This window comes from Podarcis muralis, chromosome 1 (assembly GCF_964188315.1).
Source record: "Podarcis muralis chromosome 1, rPodMur119.hap1.1, whole genome shotgun sequence".
Taxonomy (NCBI): domain Eukaryota; kingdom Metazoa; phylum Chordata; class Lepidosauria; order Squamata; family Lacertidae; genus Podarcis; species Podarcis muralis.
In genome coordinates, this window is record NC_135655.1 from 106552523 (window position 1) to 106570589 (window position 18067).

The 18067-nt window shown below is 45.5% G+C and overlaps 1 protein-coding gene across 6 annotated transcripts in view; it reads left to right on the forward strand.

The window, feature by feature from the left end:
- The first annotated feature begins 5592 nt into the window (after positions 1-5592).
- SLC4A10 (solute carrier family 4 member 10) overlaps positions 5593-18067 on the forward strand; it is a 169967-nt gene continuing 157492 nt past the window's right edge. For 4 of the 6 annotated variants that reach the window (XM_028747023.2, XM_028747066.2, XM_028747031.2 and 1 more), the window contains exon 1: positions 5593-6014. In XM_028747023.2, coding sequence (XP_028602856.2) covers positions 5967-6014 — 48 coding nt within the window. In that variant the 5' untranslated portion in view covers positions 5593-5966. The remainder of the gene's footprint in view (positions 6015-18067) is intronic. The other 2 variants (XM_028747040.2, XM_028747058.2) reach the window with 2 other exon arrangements.

Genomic DNA, 18067 nt, shown 5'->3' on the forward strand with positions numbered 1-18067 from the left:
AAGCCGCTTCTGGCGAACCAGAGCAGCACACGGAAACGCCGTTTACCTTCCCGCCAGAGCGGTACCTATTTATCTACTTGCACTTTGACGTGCTTTCGAACTGCTAGGTTGGCAGGAGCCGGGACCGAGCAACGGGAGCTCACCCTGTCGTGGGGATTCGAACCGCCGACCTACTGGTTGGCAAGTCCTAGGCTCTGTGGTTTAACCCACAGCGCCACCTGCATCCCTTTGGGGTACAGTAGTAAAAGCTATTATTCACTAAGAAATCACTAACCTAAATGTCAAATATGTCCTGTAATCAGCATAAAGAAAAATGTGTATGAACCAAATGGTACCATAAATCACATCCATGTCACTGATTCCCAAATGCCTATTGATGTGGTGCATTTAATTCCAAGTGGAAATGTCCGTTTGCAACAGACATTGGGCAAATGGGCCTATGTTTAAGCCTCTATAACAAAGATTCAAGTCAGCTATAAAGAACACACCCACCCACCCACACCCACCCACACCCAAACCACCCCAGTGGCTGATAATGTCAGTCTCTGTGGACAGTGTTGCAAATGTCACAGTTACTCTTAGTAAGGTCAAAGCACATGGCTGTATGGAACATGTATGAAATTAATACAGTAATTGGACCATATTAATCTAGGGTTTGAGAGATTATAATTTCCTCGCACTTTTAATATATAACCTGTACTATTACTACACCTTTAAGAACTATATAATGTTTTCCACCAATCAGCTTTTAGCTTGCTTTCCCACTAAAAGTTCCAGCTCAGGTCTGAAGAAGCAGGCTGTTGCCTAGGAAAGCTCATTTTGTAATAAAAATCTTATTAAAAATTAGTCTCAAGGTGCCGTCAAACGCATTTATGACAGAAAACGAACATGGTTTTCACATTATGTTACGGTAATAGTTTCAGACTTACATAGGTTGCACAGCTTTTTGGCTTTACAGATACTTATGTTGATTGCATATGTTCAGCATGATGTTCATATTTACCACTTCAAACCATTTTATTTTAAAAATAAGGTGGCATACAATTTGAATCCTACAAAAGCCACAAAGAAAGAACAAGGAAACAAAGAGGGTCACACTGAACTCTGGTGGGATAATTCCTAGAGGGTATAGGCAATAAAAGTGTTTGTGATTCGAGGACCCGCCACCCGCTTGAGGATAAGAAAGACACCTGGACACAGTATATTAGGTTAATGGGCTAAAAAAGGCCACAACTTTATTGATTACAGCATGTGAGGTATTGGCTTAGGCATTGGATAAAACAACAGAGCTTGACTCCACCCCCTCAGTAAGGGGTGAGTCTAACAAGGGTTAACCACCAGTAGGAGAAGCCTGTTGATGCAAATACAACTGAAAGCTCCCTCTGATGTCACTGGGGTCATGCCATGGCCCTAGCCACCAGCAAGGGCGTCGGACAGGATCCACGACCGCTGGATTCCTCTAATGGAATACCCATAAAGTGGAGGGGTAGGCGATGGCCACACCCTGCCCTCCAATACACAAACATATTCCAGTGCCTAACCGCCAATACCTAAAAGTTGTGATGATTGGCTACGAGGTAGGCAAAAAACCAAGTGGCTGGTGCCTACCAGACCTACCAGGCCCCTTGGACAACCAAGGCGACCAACCACAGGTCCATAGCAAGGTCAAGAACAAAGCAATGAACTAAAGGGAGGGTGGGTGGGTGATCTGTCAAAACTCAGCAGCGCAATGAGGGGGAAGCACTGCTGCGGCTGCATTTGAGCGGCTAAACCCTGCCCCCTAGCCTCCCCCCGATTGGTTGGCTGCCAGGGGGCGCGGCGCGGCAGCAGGGCCAGAACGCCCCCTGCCAAACGCGAGAAACGGCTCCCGCTCATGACTCCTCCCCTCTGGAAGGAGGAGAGGCTTTAACAGCGTAATTCTAAGCCTACTCAGAAAGCATTTTCATTGAGTTCAATGGGACTTACTTCTAGGTAAATGGTTATAGGACTGAATCACAAATTGCCTTGCTTTTGAAAAAGAGGAAACACCAACGTTTCTTATGAATAGGAAAACTGGTGGTGATAGGGGCTCTGGAAAATGGAATATAGCTATGGTTGCCTGTTTAAATTTCTTTTTTTTTTGTATCAGAGCTGATTAAGGATGCTTCCAGCAGAACACAGTGGGAGTGAAAATAGAAGAGCAATGTGAGGGATGCAATCTGAGCATAACCACTGGATCGCTTAGTTCCTGTCTGTACATCATGTTATGTTTATTGCCTGATGACTGGAGCTGATCGAACACCACAGACAGAGGCTTCATGGTACCAGGAAAAGCAGGGAAAGCCTGCAGCTGAGCACTGAAATCCTGGGTTTGCAGATATGAAGAACAGGCAGCCCTGTTTAGGGAAGTGTTTAAATGACCGGTGTTTTAATGTATTTTTAATCTCCAGTTGGAAGCCGCCCAGAGTGGCTGGAGAAACCCAGCCAGATGGGTGGGGTATAAGTTGTTGTTGTTGTTGTTGTTCTTGTTGTTCTTGTTGTTGTTGTTGTTGTTGTTGTTCTTCTTCTTCTTCTTCTTCTTCTTCTTCTTCTTCTTCTTCTTCTTCTTCTTCTTCTTCTTCTATCAATTCATGCAGCATGATCCTATGCAATCAGAAGCAAGTCTCATGGAATTCAACAGGCTGTTTTGCATTCCCTCCCCTCATTTATTTATTTATTTTCATTTCCAAAATTACAGGAGAAATTTCTGGTGTAGTCGTAATAATAATCCATAAGAATTCAGATGTAAGCCATAATGATCCCTGCAATAACAACCTGTCACATTCATCAGATTCTAATCATTCCTAAATATTACAACATATGCTTTTAACTAGAAATAGACAAGCATGCTATTACGTTTATGTTTAGGATTACAGCCTTAATATTATTTTCCTAGTTGTAAGTGTCCCATTTGATGTAATTATCATTGGGCCTTTGTGAGGTATATCAACTTGAATTTTGCACTTCTATAGGTACTTTCTGATTGTTTAGTAGCACAACGTAAAGCACACACATTATTTCAATCACACATGTAAACCATTAGAAAAATAGGCATTGTTTTAAAGGATCCGTTTCATGGGTGTATATTCAGCTATGGGAAAGAGTGTTTCCTTTAAAATATTTAACAAGCCATGCCTTGGAAACGGCTGAAGATGTTGAAGATGTGGGCTGCCCTGCCAAGCCACTGCCCCATCCTGCCAACTGCTACTGTCCAGAGAATGGCATTCTCCCAAAATGGTGGCAGCCCCCCCCCAGGTGTGTCCAGAATCATGGCTGTGTAGCTCCTGCTCTATGCTGAAGACCTACCTCTTTACCCTGGTCATTGACAGCTGAGAGACAGAGAGAGATTTTAGGACCCACCCTGTTCTTTTTGTAAATTGTTTTAATGGATTTTAACATTGCACTCTTACATTGCTGAAACTCGCCCTGGGATCTTGTGGTGAAAGATGGGTAATAGAGGGACCCCTGACCATTAGGTCCAGTCGTGACCAACTCTGGGGTTGCGGCGCTCATCTCGCTTTACTGGCCAAGGGAGCCGGCGTACAGCTTCTGGGTCATGTGGCCAGCATGACTAAGCCGCTTCTGGCGAACCAGAGCAGCGCACAGAAACGCTGTTTACCTTCCCGCCAGAGTGGTACCTATTTATCTACTTGCACTTTGACGTTCTTTCGAACTGCTAATAAATACATAACAACTTCTTCCTCTTTTTCTTCCTCTTCTTCTTCATTAGATTTATATATCAACCTTCATCACAAGATCTCAGGGCGGTTCACAGAATAAAATACAGGATAAAAACAAGTAAATAAGTAAACAAAACAGCAAAACAATATTGAAAACGGTAACTAGGCTTTGGGAAGAAATAGGGAGGACTCTAGGACCCTGTCAGAGCCTCATGGCACCATTTTATGGTCTGCCTCAGGTGTTAAAATGTCTTGGGCTGGCCCTCAGAGGAGTACAATAATATGTGGAGGGCTACAAGTTCCACATCCTTGCTTTACAGGCTGACTGGGCTGTCAAGCTTCCAAACACTTGCTGTTACAAAGGAAATTCAAGTGAGAAAAATTAAAGATGAAGTAGACTTATCCTAACCCTTATCCCCAAAAATGTTGGAGTCACTTGATTTGGTGCAAAGTGTGTGCTGTTCTTTGTTATGGTACACTTTCTGGGTCTGAATCTGGAATCTTGCAGTTTTGGCAACAATAGCATGTGTTGTGCCTTGAAATATAATTGCGTCACAAAATGAGCGACAGATGGGGAAATTTGAGAACAGAGATAGGAGAGGAATCTTGCTGGGTTTTGACTTTCCTAAACCAGTGGTTCCCAACCTTCTTGGTATGCTGACCTACAACTCTAAATTTACTTGTGACCGAAGGTCGGCGGTTCGAATCCCCGCGACGGGGTGAGCTCCCGTTGCTCGGTCCCTGCTCCTGCCAACCTAGCAGTTCGAAAGCATGTCAAAGTGCAAGTAGATAAATAGGTACCGCTACGGCGGGAAGGTAAACGGCGTTTCCGTGCGCTGCTCTGGTTCACCATAAGTGGCTTAGTCATGCTGACCACATGACCCGGAAGCTGTACGCCGGCTCCCTCAGCCAATAAAGTGAGATGAGCACCGCAACCCCAGAGTCGGCCACGACTGGACCTAATGCTCGGGGTCCCTTTACCTTTTACAACCATTCATTGCCTCATGAATTTGGCACCTTTTGGCACCTTTTGGTTTCATGCATTGTAATGGCAGGTTTGTCTATTTTATAACCATGACTTAGCACCACCCAAGCACAATTGTAAAGCCTAGGACCCACTTTCACAGCCTTCATGAATCAAACGTTGGGAAACCCTGTCTTAGACCACTTGGCTACCCCCCCCTCCAAATGTGGATGGATACACTTTCCTTCCTCCATGGGCCTAAAGTGGCAAAATCTGAAGACTGCTATGGATCAAATCTGGCAGGTTCCTTCAATGTTCCTGTTTTTACATCAGGATAAATTTGGGAACTTTTGGGCTATGGAAGATTGTTTCTTTGACGTGGGTTAGAACTGCGTTTCAAACCTTCTGGATGCAATGTGTTGTGCAGTGTAGTGGTTAGAGTGTCAGACTAGGACCTTGGGCAAGTCACTGCTTCTCAGCACATCCTACCTCACAGGGTTGTTATGGGGAATTAAATGGGATTGGGGGAGAACCATGTACACCCCCTTGAGCAAAATGGAGAAAAGCAGAGTTGGACTTAGGACACCAAGCTAAGGGGGTGCAAAATTGAAAAGATCTAAAATTGAGAAGATCCATTTAGGGCGTCAAAGTTTGGCCTCGCTCAGTGCACCAGCAAGATGGGTTATAAATGCAACAAATCCATACATAATTTCAGGGGTGCCAACTTGAATAAAATATTTGAGTGGCAGGTAAGCCCCCCTTCCAATGGCAGGGAACACCCACACCATTTGATCACATGATGGGGCGCACCCACACCATTTGAGTGGCAATGCCCATCAAATTTGTGTGTGTGTGTGTAAATGCTGCAATAAAAGTCATCGACTTGGGCTGAATTGGGCGGGGTGGGGGAAGAGAAATTCCTCCTCCTCTACTCCTCCACCTCCACCTCCAGGATCCCGGAAGCCGGTCTCTCCACTTTTTACCTTTCTCCGTCCTGCAATCTGGGTTCCCACCGGCAGCCCTGGAGGCAGCCGCCGCCTCTCCGGGTGTGAGTGGGAGCCATGTGACTCGCCGGTGAGTCGGGGCGTGCGGCTGCCTCCTGCTTCAGAGCTACCTGATCCGAATACTAAGCAGAGAGAGGCGAGCGAGCGAGCGGCGCTGCCTCTGGTTGTGCCAGAGACACGCCGAAGGAAAGAGCAGCAGCAGCAGCAGCAGCCGCGGCCGCCACTGCAGAGAGCGAGCGAGAGAGCGAGGCGGCGAGGGCGCGCGCGCGCGAGAGGTGCCCGTTCCCAAGAGCGCAGAAGATGGAGATTAAAGACCAAGGGGCGCAAATGGAGCCGCTGCTGCCCACGGTAAGGAGCTGCGGATTGCGGAAGGCGATGGAGGGAGGGTTGCGGGGACGGCGGTGCCGCAAAGGCCAGCCGTCGCAACTGCGCGTGGATGATGCTCTACAGGCCAGCGACGCGGAGTTGGAGAGCCCTCTACTCGCCGCGGCTGGGGACAGGGGGGGGGGGGACCCCGCGCTGGGCCCAGGCTGCGCCCGCAATGCTCTTCTTTGCTGCCTTCCAAGAGGAGAGAGGGGATGGGGGAGAGGGGGGCCTACGGAGGTCGGAGAGGGGGGCGATCCCTTGGCCGGGTAAGGCGAGGAGTTGGTTGCATCCTGTAAGGAAGCTGCGGGTCCATGACTGCTTTCTCTCTCCCACACCTGTGATGTGGGCAGTTCCCCCTGCTCTCGCTCTCGCGCACAGGTTGGAGACAGCGGTGGTGGTGATGAGTCTCTCATTCTCTGCCTCTGGCACACTGGTTGCCTCATGAGAGTCCTGCAAGGCACGCGCAGGGGCGCACACAGGCAGTCTTCAGAGAATTTCTGTGTGCGTGTTCTCCCTCTCCTCTCTTGGCTTTCTTCTCTTTCTCTCTCTCTGGGTTTCTTCTCTCAGTCTCTCTCTCTCTCTCTCTCTCTCACACACACACCCCCCCCCCACAGATTGCCAGTGTGGTGCTCCCTCACTGACCAAGACTGGCTGTTGAGGTTCTCTTGCTCTCACACAGGTGTACATCTTAGGTTGAGTTTGCTGCTGGGGTTTTGATTCTCTCAGGCACAGGCCATCTGTTGAGGGGCTCTCTCCTGCACACCTGCATGGACTGGGGTTCCATCTCTCTCCCCCCCCCCTCTCTCTCTCTCACACACACACACAGCTGTGTGGTGGGGGCTTCTCATGGTCAAGTACACAGTCTGGCTGGCTGGCTGGCTGGCTAACCATTGGGGTTCGTTCTCTTTAGCACACATGCATGGGCTGGCTGCTGGGGTTCTCTCTCTCTCTCTCTCTCTCTCTCTCTCACACACACACACACACACACCACACATGGATTAGCTCATGGGTTTCTGCTCCCCTCAGTCACACATACAGACACACACACAAGCAGAGCAGCTGTTGAGATGGTTGCTTGCCTCTCTTGTATACATACAAGATGTCTCTCTCTCTCATCCCTTGTGGGTGAAGGTTTTGTTCTTATAAGTTATGTAGAACTTTAAATTGAGGTATGTCCCTTTTTCTACAGGCATAGGCGTATCTGTATAATTAGAGAGGAAGTCTCCCGTAATAACACCTGAACATTATCAAATCAATATGATTTAGCCCCCACAGTATGGAAAAATGGGATAGACGAGTAAGGATTATAAGGTATCCAACAACATTAAAAGTGCGGACCCATCTTTGCACACCTATAACATACATTCAGTTCTCCTCCCCCCCCCCCCCCAGTTTAAATTCTCTCTTTAGAAAATGCAAGGGTATTACACTTTATTACTCTTCATGATTTGATGGGGGGGGAAAGGCTATATATTGAATAAAGATATCAGCTGGTAAAGTTCTCACGTGAAAGACAATTTACATACATTTATTTAAGGGCAAGTTATTTCACACATGCTCACTGCAAGACGTTGTTTCCTGCATGGACCCTCTTCCCTAAAGAAAAATGGTTGCTGCCAGGCTGCTAAGGCTTGTGGAAGATAGTAGGTGGAAGAGGGAAGGGGGTGACTGCATCTGTGTATGAGTCAGTGTGTGAGAGAGAGGGAGAGAGAATTCACATTAATTATTGTATATCCCTATCTGTAGGATGTGCAGATGTTTTCTACAGGTTTAATTCTTTGACCATGTACTTCATATGATGACCTCAACTGTAGACTTCAACTGTAGTCAAATGACTTACTTCCGCAAGTGACCCGCTCTCTGTTTTGAGATCTCTGCTGTAATAACTTGATTTGCAGCCTTTGATGATAACAGATGGCTACATTCAACAGTTGTCACCAAGCCACACCATTGCAGCTTTCTCTTAACTTTTCCTTGGGGCACTATGGGAAGAACAGTGACAGATTACATGGTTTGCTGTGCTCACTGTTTGAACCAGTGGGCAAACCAGGAGATAAAACCAGAGACAACATGGGGGTGGTAGTAAAAATGGCCTGCCGTACAGGACTAATGAAAAGATTACCGAGATAAATGCATGCAAAGTGCTTTTAAAACTTTCAAGTGCAGCATGAATGTTGACAGTTATAGAGTGGCAGCACAGTAACATCACCCAAGGAGGTGATGCAATTCAGTGAATTTGCTTTTTAAAAAATTAGACAGCCATGGGATCAAAGCCCTCCAGTGTAACAGAAAAATCGAAGCATTTACAAAGGAGTTCATATGCTGTGAAACATGAAAGTTGTAAGTTGAAGCAACTGTGTTTGCTGCTTATATCAGGGACGGGGAACCTGTGGCTCTCCAGATGTGGTTGTACTGCAGCTCCCATCATGCAACTAAACAACATCTGGAGGGTCACAGCTTCCCCATCCTTGATTCACAGGAGGCAGAAATTATATGTTGTGCTCCCTTACAAGTTAGCTTCTAGAGCCCACACTCCCCTTTTTGACTGAGGTGGCAGTGGAGGTGGGGGTGGGTGGCTCAGAAAGTGATCAGAGCAAGTGCCGGCTTCATCATGAGACCATGAAGTCAGCAGGAGAAAGGAGGAGGCAAGCGAGCCATCCGTTTGTGAGTAAACACGCAGAGGCCTCTGCAACAGATTGACCCTCCTCTAAATGAATGAAAGAAATATCTAGGACTTGCAAAGAGTTCCCAACCTGGGGGTTGACAAACCAATGACATGTGTGGGTACAGGGAAGCTAAAAAAAGCACAACACAAGCAGCCATAGGATAGACATTGGGACATGGTGCAAATGTTAAGGGGGTTGCCTTAACGTTTCCATGCTTTCAGGGCAGGAGTGAGTTTGTAAATTCCTAAACATTGGTTTTTTGATCCTAGAATGGAGTAACTGTATGACAAGGGATCGTTGGCATCCCTGGGTCTTTCACATCGACTCCAGAATTCATGAAAAGCAGTGGTTAGGATGATGATTCTCAGCTAGAGGTAGACAACTGGGAACCAAGGATGGTCGCAGAGATGTTTTCATCAGGTTCCCAGCATATCCCCAGAACATCCCCTTTGTTGTTAGTCATTTTCAGCAAGGTGAGCCAAGACCACAAGCAAAGGAGTCTGTAAGCTGCTCGTCCCCTCAGTGTGAACAGCTCTGGTGAGAGTGCAAACTTTTAAGTGATTTAAGGCCCTTAAAGTGAAAGCGCCTTGCACTTTGTACATAAGGAGTGAAGTTAATGTCTTAAGTGAGTGTGCTGCATTGTAAGACAAGAACTCTGCTAAAGCCTCTTTTACTGTTCACCCTGGAGAAGAAGGCATTGGAGTCCTTTGCCTCTGACTGCCATCATGGAATGGAGACAGTTGGCAACAAAAATTTTTTTTGCCTTTCATTGTTCAATTTAAAATATATCCCGCCCGCCACAGTGGCAAGCCAGCAGATATAGACACACCACTATCTCAAGTTGGCTGGAGGTGATCTGTATTAATCCCCACACCTTACTTTTTTACTTGAAATGACCCATTAACATTTCGTGGCTGTTTCCTGTCAGGCAAAAGCTCCATAGCAACCCTTTCAAGTGAATAAGGTTTTACTTGCTTGCTGTTCATACCTGGAAGGAGGTTTCAAAATACCCGTTGCTGCGCTATGGTCAGTATTGTGCTCTCATGCAGATAGCTTGCTTGGAGAATCCTTAATGCAAGATGTTTTCTTTCTTTCTTTCTTTCTTTCTTTCTTTCTTTCTTTCTTTCTTTCTTTCTTTAACAGCCAGTGTGGTGCAGTGATTAGAGTGTCAGACTAGGACAGGGGTAGGTAAAGTAAGGCCCAGGGGCCAGATGCAGGCCAGTCGCCTTCTCAATCTCGCCCACAAACGGTCTGGAAATCAGCATGTTTTCACATGAGTAGAATATGTCCTTTTATTTAAAATGCATCTCTGGGTTATTTGTGGGGTCTGCCTGGTGTTTTTACATGAGTAGAATGTGTCCTTTTATTTAAAATTCATCTCTGGGTTATTTGTGGGGCATAGGAATTCTTTCATTATTTCCCCCCCAAAATATAGTCTGGCCCACCACATGGTCTGAGGGGATGGTGGACAGGCCCACAGCTGAAAAAGCTTGCTGACCTCTAGACTAGGACCCAGAAAGCCAGGGTTCAAATCCCTACTGGGTCATGAAACTCACTGGGAGACCTTGGGCCAGTCACTGCCTCTCAGCCTAACCTACCTCACAGGTAGTGGGGATTAACTGAGGAGAGGGAGAACCATATACACAGCCTTGCGCTCCTGTAGTGGAGGGAGGGGAGGCGGGACGTACAACATACTAAATAAATATATAAATAAGACTGCTGGGGCCTATGATCTCATTGCAAATATGTCCAAATTAAATTTTACAAAGCCGTAAGAACCTCTGGGGAACACGGGTGGTGCTGTGGGTTAAACCACAGAGCCTAGGACTTGCCAATCAGAAGGTCGGCGGTTCGAATCCCCACGACAGGGTGAGCTCCCGTTGCTCGGTCCCTGCTCCTGCCAACCTAGCAGTTCGAAAGCACGTCAAAAAGTGCAAGTAGATAAATAGGTACCGCTCCGGAGGGAAGGTAAACAGCGTTTCTGTGCGCTGCTCTGGTTCGCCAGAAGCGGCTTAGTCATGCTGGCCACAAGACCCAGAAGCTGTACACCCGCTCCCTCAGTCAATAAAGCGAGATGAGCTCTGCAACCCCAGAGTTGGCCACGACTGGACCTAATGGTCAGGGGTCCTTTAAGAGCCTCTGGAGATCATGAGTAAGCTTAGCAGTCAAGGAAAGGTCCTCTTGTGAATCTTGAATGGGCTAAGATGCAGGAAGCAAAGAGTAGGAATAAATGGACCGTTCTACAAAGGGTTGTTTTGAGGACCTGTGCTTTTTAACATTTTCATAAACAAGATGAGTTTGGAGTGAACAGTGAGGTGGCTCTTCTGATGATGCTCAAAAGTCCACACTTCACTCCTTCCACACTCTTGTTGCTGCACCAGAAAGGAAGCAAAGCAGAGGCTGATTTGTCATTAAGTTTAAATCCGGGCTTATGGTTTGTTTGTTCCCCCCATGTAATGCATTGTCAATTAAGAACAAACCTTGGGACTTTTGAGTGGCTGGTTTATGCTAAACCATAGTATTAACTATGGTTTAACATGACACCTAAATCAGACCAGACAATTTTCGAAAACATAAAATTGGTGACCCGGTAGCAGATAGGTATGTACATACGTATAAATTTTCTTACATACACATTTTATGTATCTGCAGTATTTTTTGTTCCCAGTGTATGAGATATTTTTGCAGTTGTGGTTGCACCCATTTACACACACATGGGCTCAATAATATGTTAATAAACATGTATTCTGATTTTTTTGTTACATAAATATCCAAAGCAGCTAACAAAATACATAAAAATCCAAAATCAGCAAAGTATCACATCATAACAAAACATAACCGCAAAAATTACCAGAGACAATCCGACACATGATTCTTTCTTCCCTCTTACCTACAAAGCAATGTCAGATCATATTCCATTTTGAATCAATTTTCCCCTGATCATGAGATGATGAAAGGCAAGGAGCAGAGGGGACGAAAAGCGGTTTTTCAAGAGAGAGAGAGTTGCAGAGGCTAAGTAAAAAAAGAAAGAAAATGTCTTGTCCTGTGTTCCTGCCTGCTTCCATCTTAGGGACTTAAGAGGATCCATACTGGATTAGTTCAAAGATCTATATAGTCCCAAGGTCCGTATAGTTAAAGCCATGGTTTCCCCAGTAGTGATGTATGGAAGTAAGAGCTGGACCATAAAGAAGGCTGATCGCTGAAGAATTGATGCTTTTGAATTATGGTGCTGGAGAAGACTCTTGAGAGTCCCATGGACTGCAAGAAGATCAAACGCATCCATTCTTAAGGAAATCAGCCCTGAGTGCTCACTGGAAGGACAGATCGTGAAGCTGAGGCTCCAAGACTTTGGCCACCTCATGAGAAGAGAAGACTCCCTGGAGAAGACCCTGATACTGGGAAAGATGGAGGGCACAAGGAGAAGGGGGTGACAGAGGACGAGATGGTTGGATAGTGTTTTCGAGGTTACCAGCATGAGTTTGACCAAACTGCGGGAGGTAGTGGAGGACAGAGGTGCCTGGCGTGCTCTGGTCCATGGGGTCACGAAGAGTCGAACACGACTAAACGACTAAACAACAACAACAACAACAACAATATAGTCCCAAATCAAGTTTCCCACAGTGACCAACCAGAGGCCTATGGAAAAACCACAAGCAGGACATAAGGACAGTAGCAGTCTCCTTCTTGTAACCCCCAGCAAGTGGTACTCAGGATCATTTCCCCTCTTGATTCCAGAGATATATTTATATATCATTCATTCAAGAGTCCCTTCATTCAAGAGTCCCATGGAGTCAAATTGATCACAGTTAATAACAGAACTTTTAAACAAACCAAACAGCATCAGAAAATTAATAATCACAAATAAAATCGACTGCGGAAGTGAAAGTCGATTACGATCCAATGATTCCCCTTATAGTCCATTCATTTGTTTAATCCCCTTTTCAAACAACCCAGAGCTCAGAAACTGCTCGTGCTAATGAAATTCCTTGTCGCAGAACGTGCCTAGAACAATGGGAGTTTCGAACGCTGGCTCTAAACTATTATTTGTCCAAATAAACCAAGATCAAACTGTGATTTCTGTGCCTGGCTTGTTTGGATAAAATAAAATCGTTAACTGCAGTCAAGGTCCTCAAGATGTGCACTCCAGCACTAGAGAGGCTGGTCACACAGATATTAAAGCTCTTTGAAGAACTATTTCTTTTGAAGGAACACAACATCTAGAAAATGGCAGGGCATTGATTCTTGTTAGAGGATCAAATGCTCTTGCAGCGGGAAGAAAAAACTACACAAGGTGAGTCAGTGGGCTGCAAGCAGTTTCCCCCTTCGCCTGCTAATTATGAAGAGCATATTCCCCCTTAGTGATATTATGGCATCTAAGGGAAATAACAGGAAGACTGAAGCTCCTGTAACTTGAAGTGCATCTGCCAAGAATTTGCAGACACCAGCCTCTTCCCCTAGCTGGTGCAGCGGAGGCTGACAAAGATACTAATGCTATGTTGATTCTTAAAGCAATTAAAGCCACAGGAGTCTATTGAAGACTCTGTTGATCAGCTTCAAGACTGTTGAAAAAATTGCTCTTCAACTCAGAAGATCTAACTTGAGGACACCGCTGCAGGTCATAAGGCAGCACTACAAAAGCCTAACATTTTTGTTAGGCTAACTAATGGTCTGAGAGACGGTCCACCGTCTCTCAGACCATGTGGTAATATATATGAATGAATTCCTATGCCCCACAAATAACCCAGAGAAATGCCTTTTAAATAAAAGGACACATTCTACTCATGTAGAAATATGCTGATTCCCGGACCATCCATGGGCCGGATTGAGAAGGCGATTGGGCTGCATCTGGCCCCTGGGCCTTAGGTTGCCTACCCCTGGGTTAGAATAAGAGAACTTGAAAGCCATCCCCATTAGATCCAATCTCAGAATCCCTGGTATCCCTGATAATATTAGTGAGCAAAGTCAGCCTGTTCACTTTATTGAGGATATTTTATGAGAGGCGCTAATATTACCGGAAGATTACTAGCTGGATATAGAGAGAGCTCATTGTGTGTAAGCTCCTTCTCTGTGACCCACTTTTTTGGGAAAATTTTGAGGTTAAAGGGTTTCTGCTAGAGCATTCTGGAGAGAAGGGGAAACTTCAACGAGGGAAGAGAACAGCACCATATCTTACACAAAACAGACGTCCCACCAAAACTTTCCACAGAACATGCCTACTTCCGAGAGAGAAAAATATTATTTATTTTGTAAAATTTATTGCATTTTGTGTGGGTAATCAACAGCATTCATCTTACAAGGCAGGAGACCCTGACAAACATCTTCCTGGAATAAATCCAGTGCTGGCCTCAACAAGGGCACAGTGAGACACTTGAGTGTTCCCAAGTAATTTCTTCTGCTCTGTCTCTGCTGGATTTGAGACATCTGAAGTGTCTACAGCTTATCTTTGTTGCTATGGTGTAGCTGGAGTGAAATTTTGACTGAGAGCTCATCCTTAACTTGGAACTTTTTCATTGTGGTTTCCTTACATTCTTACTTGCTTTTTGTACTTCCACCATATGAGAAAAAGACATGTCTCTATTTTGATGTTCATCCTGGACTGCTGTTGTGCATATCAGGCATGCCCAAAGTCCATTTCGGGGCCTAATCCGGTTTAATCCTGTGGTAAAACCCTGAAAAAACCTCAACAACTTCAATCGTAAAAAAAGCTCAGCAACTTCGGTCGGCCCTCACGCATGTTCACTTCATCAAATCTGGCCCTTTTTGAAAAAAGTTTTGGCACAGTCATATCTCGGGTTAAATGTGCTTCAGGTTGAGCGTTTTCAGGTTACGCTTCGCAGTGACCCGGAAGTAATGGAGCACGTTACTTCCGGGTTTCGCCTCATGTGCAGACGCTCAAAATGACGTCATGCGCATGCATGGAAGCGGCAAATTGCGACCCGCGCATACGCAGACGCAGGTTGCATTCGCTTCAGGATGCGAACGGGGCTCTGGAATGGATCCCGTTCGCATCCAGAGGTACCACTGAATAATAATAATAATATAAATAATAATTTATTATTTATACCCTGTCCATCTGGCTGGGTTTCTCCAGCCACTCTGGGCGGCTCCCAACAGAATATTAAAACACAATACAGTATTAAACATTAAAAACTTCCCTAAATAGGGCTGCCTTCAGATGTCTTTTAAAAGTAAGATAGTTGCTTATTGCCTTATACGTGGGTTCAGGTGGGTTCCTACCATTTTAGCAAGTATAATCAGGTGGAAAATGGGAGGAGAGCACTCAGGGGGACCATTGGGTTGTACTATCATCTAGAGCTGTAAGTTTTAGTGGTGGTGGTTTCCTTAGTCCTTTTGTTTTTGTTCCGTTTTCCTTTTTGTCTTTCAGGTTCTTAAAGCCATATCAAGTTCCATCAGTATATACAACATACTTGTTGTACTTGCTGGTTCAGCTTGGAGTTTTTGCTCCAGACATTTGTATTACAAATATGTTGTGGTTTTCAGCACTGCAATATGGAGGCCTGGAAACGTGTCCTTGGGGCATACCCACAAATAGGTTGGGTGGTAGGTTTTTTTTAAAGTTATGATTTATGTGGATTTTTGTTAGCTGGGTTTTATGCTTGGGTTTCAGGAAATTTAAGGATACTGTTTCCCCCCCTACACAAACACACACACACACACACACAAATATATATAAAAGGATGTCATATAGAGGAGGGAGAAAGGTTGTTTTCTGCTGCTCCAGAGAAGCGGACACGGAGCAATGGATCCAAACTACAAGAAAGAAGATTCCACCTTAACATTAGGAAGAACTTCCTGACAGTAAGAGCTGTGGAATTTGCTGCCAAGGAGTGTGGTGGAGTCTCCTTCTTTGGAGGTCTTTAAGCAGAGGCTTGACAACCATATGTCAGGAGTGCTCTGATGGTGTTTCCTGCTTGGGAGGGGGTTGGACTCGATGGCCCTTGTGGTCTATTCCAACTCTATGATTCTATGATTCTACACACACACACACACACACACACACACACACATATGCATACATATGATGGCATTAAATTTTATTGCAGTGGTACCTCGGGTTACATACGCTTCAGGTTACATACGCTTTAGGTTACAGACTCCGCTAACCCAGAAGTAGTGCTTCAGGTTAAGAACTTTGCTTCAGGATGAGTACAGAAATCGTGCTCTGGTGGCGTGGCGGCAGCAGGAGGCGCCATTAGCTAAAGTGGTGCTTCAGGTTAAGAACAGTTTCAGGTTAAGAATGGACCTCCGGAACGAATTAAGTACTTAACCAGAGGTACCACTGTACATGGAATTGTAAGGGCTTGGGCTCTTGTAACTAAAGAAAATAGATGCTTTCTAAACTTAAAAATCTCAAAGCTGATGTGGCAGGAGGCACATCTGTTTGTGGATGATAAAATATACACGTTGTGAAGACTGAGTAGAGGAAGTCTATGCTGATGATTCTAAGGGTGCAAGAGTGCCAACTTGAATAAAATATTGGAGGTGGGGCAAGTAAACCCCACCCCAGATAATTGACCACAAGACGTGGTGCACACACTATTTGAATGGCAATGCCCATCAACTTAGCGGGGGCCCGGCCCCCTCAAATATTTTATTGGGGTGGGCAAAGGGACCTTGGCCTCTACAAGTTGGCTTCTATGTAAAGGTGTGGCCATAGTTACGCATAAAATGCGCCTCTTGTAGTGTTACAAGCAGCAGTTGTTCCAGGTGAGTGATACCTTATTTTGTTGGCAAAGACCTTGGATATGATAACTGCCATAGTGAATGTTAATGGTCCGAATTTGGACTCTATTTCAAGAGTGATTGAGATACTTGTGTGATATGACTTATGAGCATCTGGTAATTGAGAGAGATTATAACAATGTTCTTGACCCAGTTTTAAACAGGGATACCCCTTTCCTTAAAATCCAGTCTTCAGTAAGGTCAATGCTAAAGGCATATATGTCTGAATTTGGATTGACGGTTGTTTGGCATATGTTACACCCAACAGAATGTGACTTTTCTTTTATCAGTACATGAAGGTTGTTTTCTGTTAAGATTACTTTTGGTTTCTTCTTCCCTATTTCAATATGTAGCCCCATGTCATATTGATACAATTGCTATTTCGGATCATGCTCCAGTATCTCTTGCTGTGTAGTTAACTGATGTGGCAAGAACATCTGGCTCTTGGCGTTCAAATGTGGTGTTGTTCTGGAGTGTCTCAAGGAGTTGGGAGTCGAGGGTGCTACTTATAGCATGGGTAGGCAACCTAAGGCCCGGGGGCCAGATGCAGCCCAATCGCCTTCTAAATCCGGCCTGTGGACGGTCCAGGAATCAGCATGTTTTTATATGAGTAGAATGTGCCCTTTTATTTAAAACGCATCTCTGGGTTATTTGTGGGGCCTGCCTGGTGTTTCTACATGAGTAGAATGTGTGCTTTCATTTAAATCTCTGGGTTATTTGTGGGGCATAGGAATTTGTTCATTCCCCCCTCCCAAAAATATAGTCCGTTCCCCACATGGTCTGAGGGACAGTGGAGCATCCCCCTGCTGAAAAAGTTTGCTGACCCCTGACTTATAGGGTCTCTGCCAGAACATAGGACTAGGAGATTGTAGCTCTGCTGCATTGCTTTTGTGGTGTAAAGGTAAAGGGACAGGGACCCCTGACCATTAGGTCAAGTCGTGGCTGACTCTGGGGTTGTGGCGCTCATCTCACTTTGGCCGAGGGAGCCAGCATACAGCTTTCGGGTTATGTGGCCAGCATGACTAAGCCACTTCTGGTGAACCAGAGCAGCGCACGGAAATGCCATTTACCTTCCCGCCGGAGTGGTACCTATCTACCTACTTGCACTTTGATGTGCTTTCGAACTGCTAGGTTGGCAGGAGCAGGAACCGAGCAACTGGAGCTCACTCTGTCGTGGGGATTTGAACCACCGACCTTCTGATCAGCAAGCCCTAGGCTCCAAAGGTCTCTTCTGTCACATGTGCTATTTAACACCTGTCTGAAACTGCTGGGAACTGTCATCCAGGGATTTGGAGCATCACTTTATCAGTATGCTAATGATATGCAGAATCAGGAGATGCTGTGAAGACAGGTGTCTGAAGGCAATGATGGCCTGGATGGGGGCCAATAAACTGAAGCTGAATCCTGATAAGATGGAAATGTTGTGGGTGGGTGGTTCCCATGTCTGGGAATTAGGTGTATGACCTATTCTCAGAGAGGCTGCAGCTCCCTGACAGATCAATTTTGTAGTTTTATAAGGCAGGGTGGCCAATGTGATGCCCTCCAGATGTTGGTGGACTCCAACTCCCATATTCTCTGACCATTAGTAATAATATGAATCAGATCAATGCCTCACCGAGTTCAGCA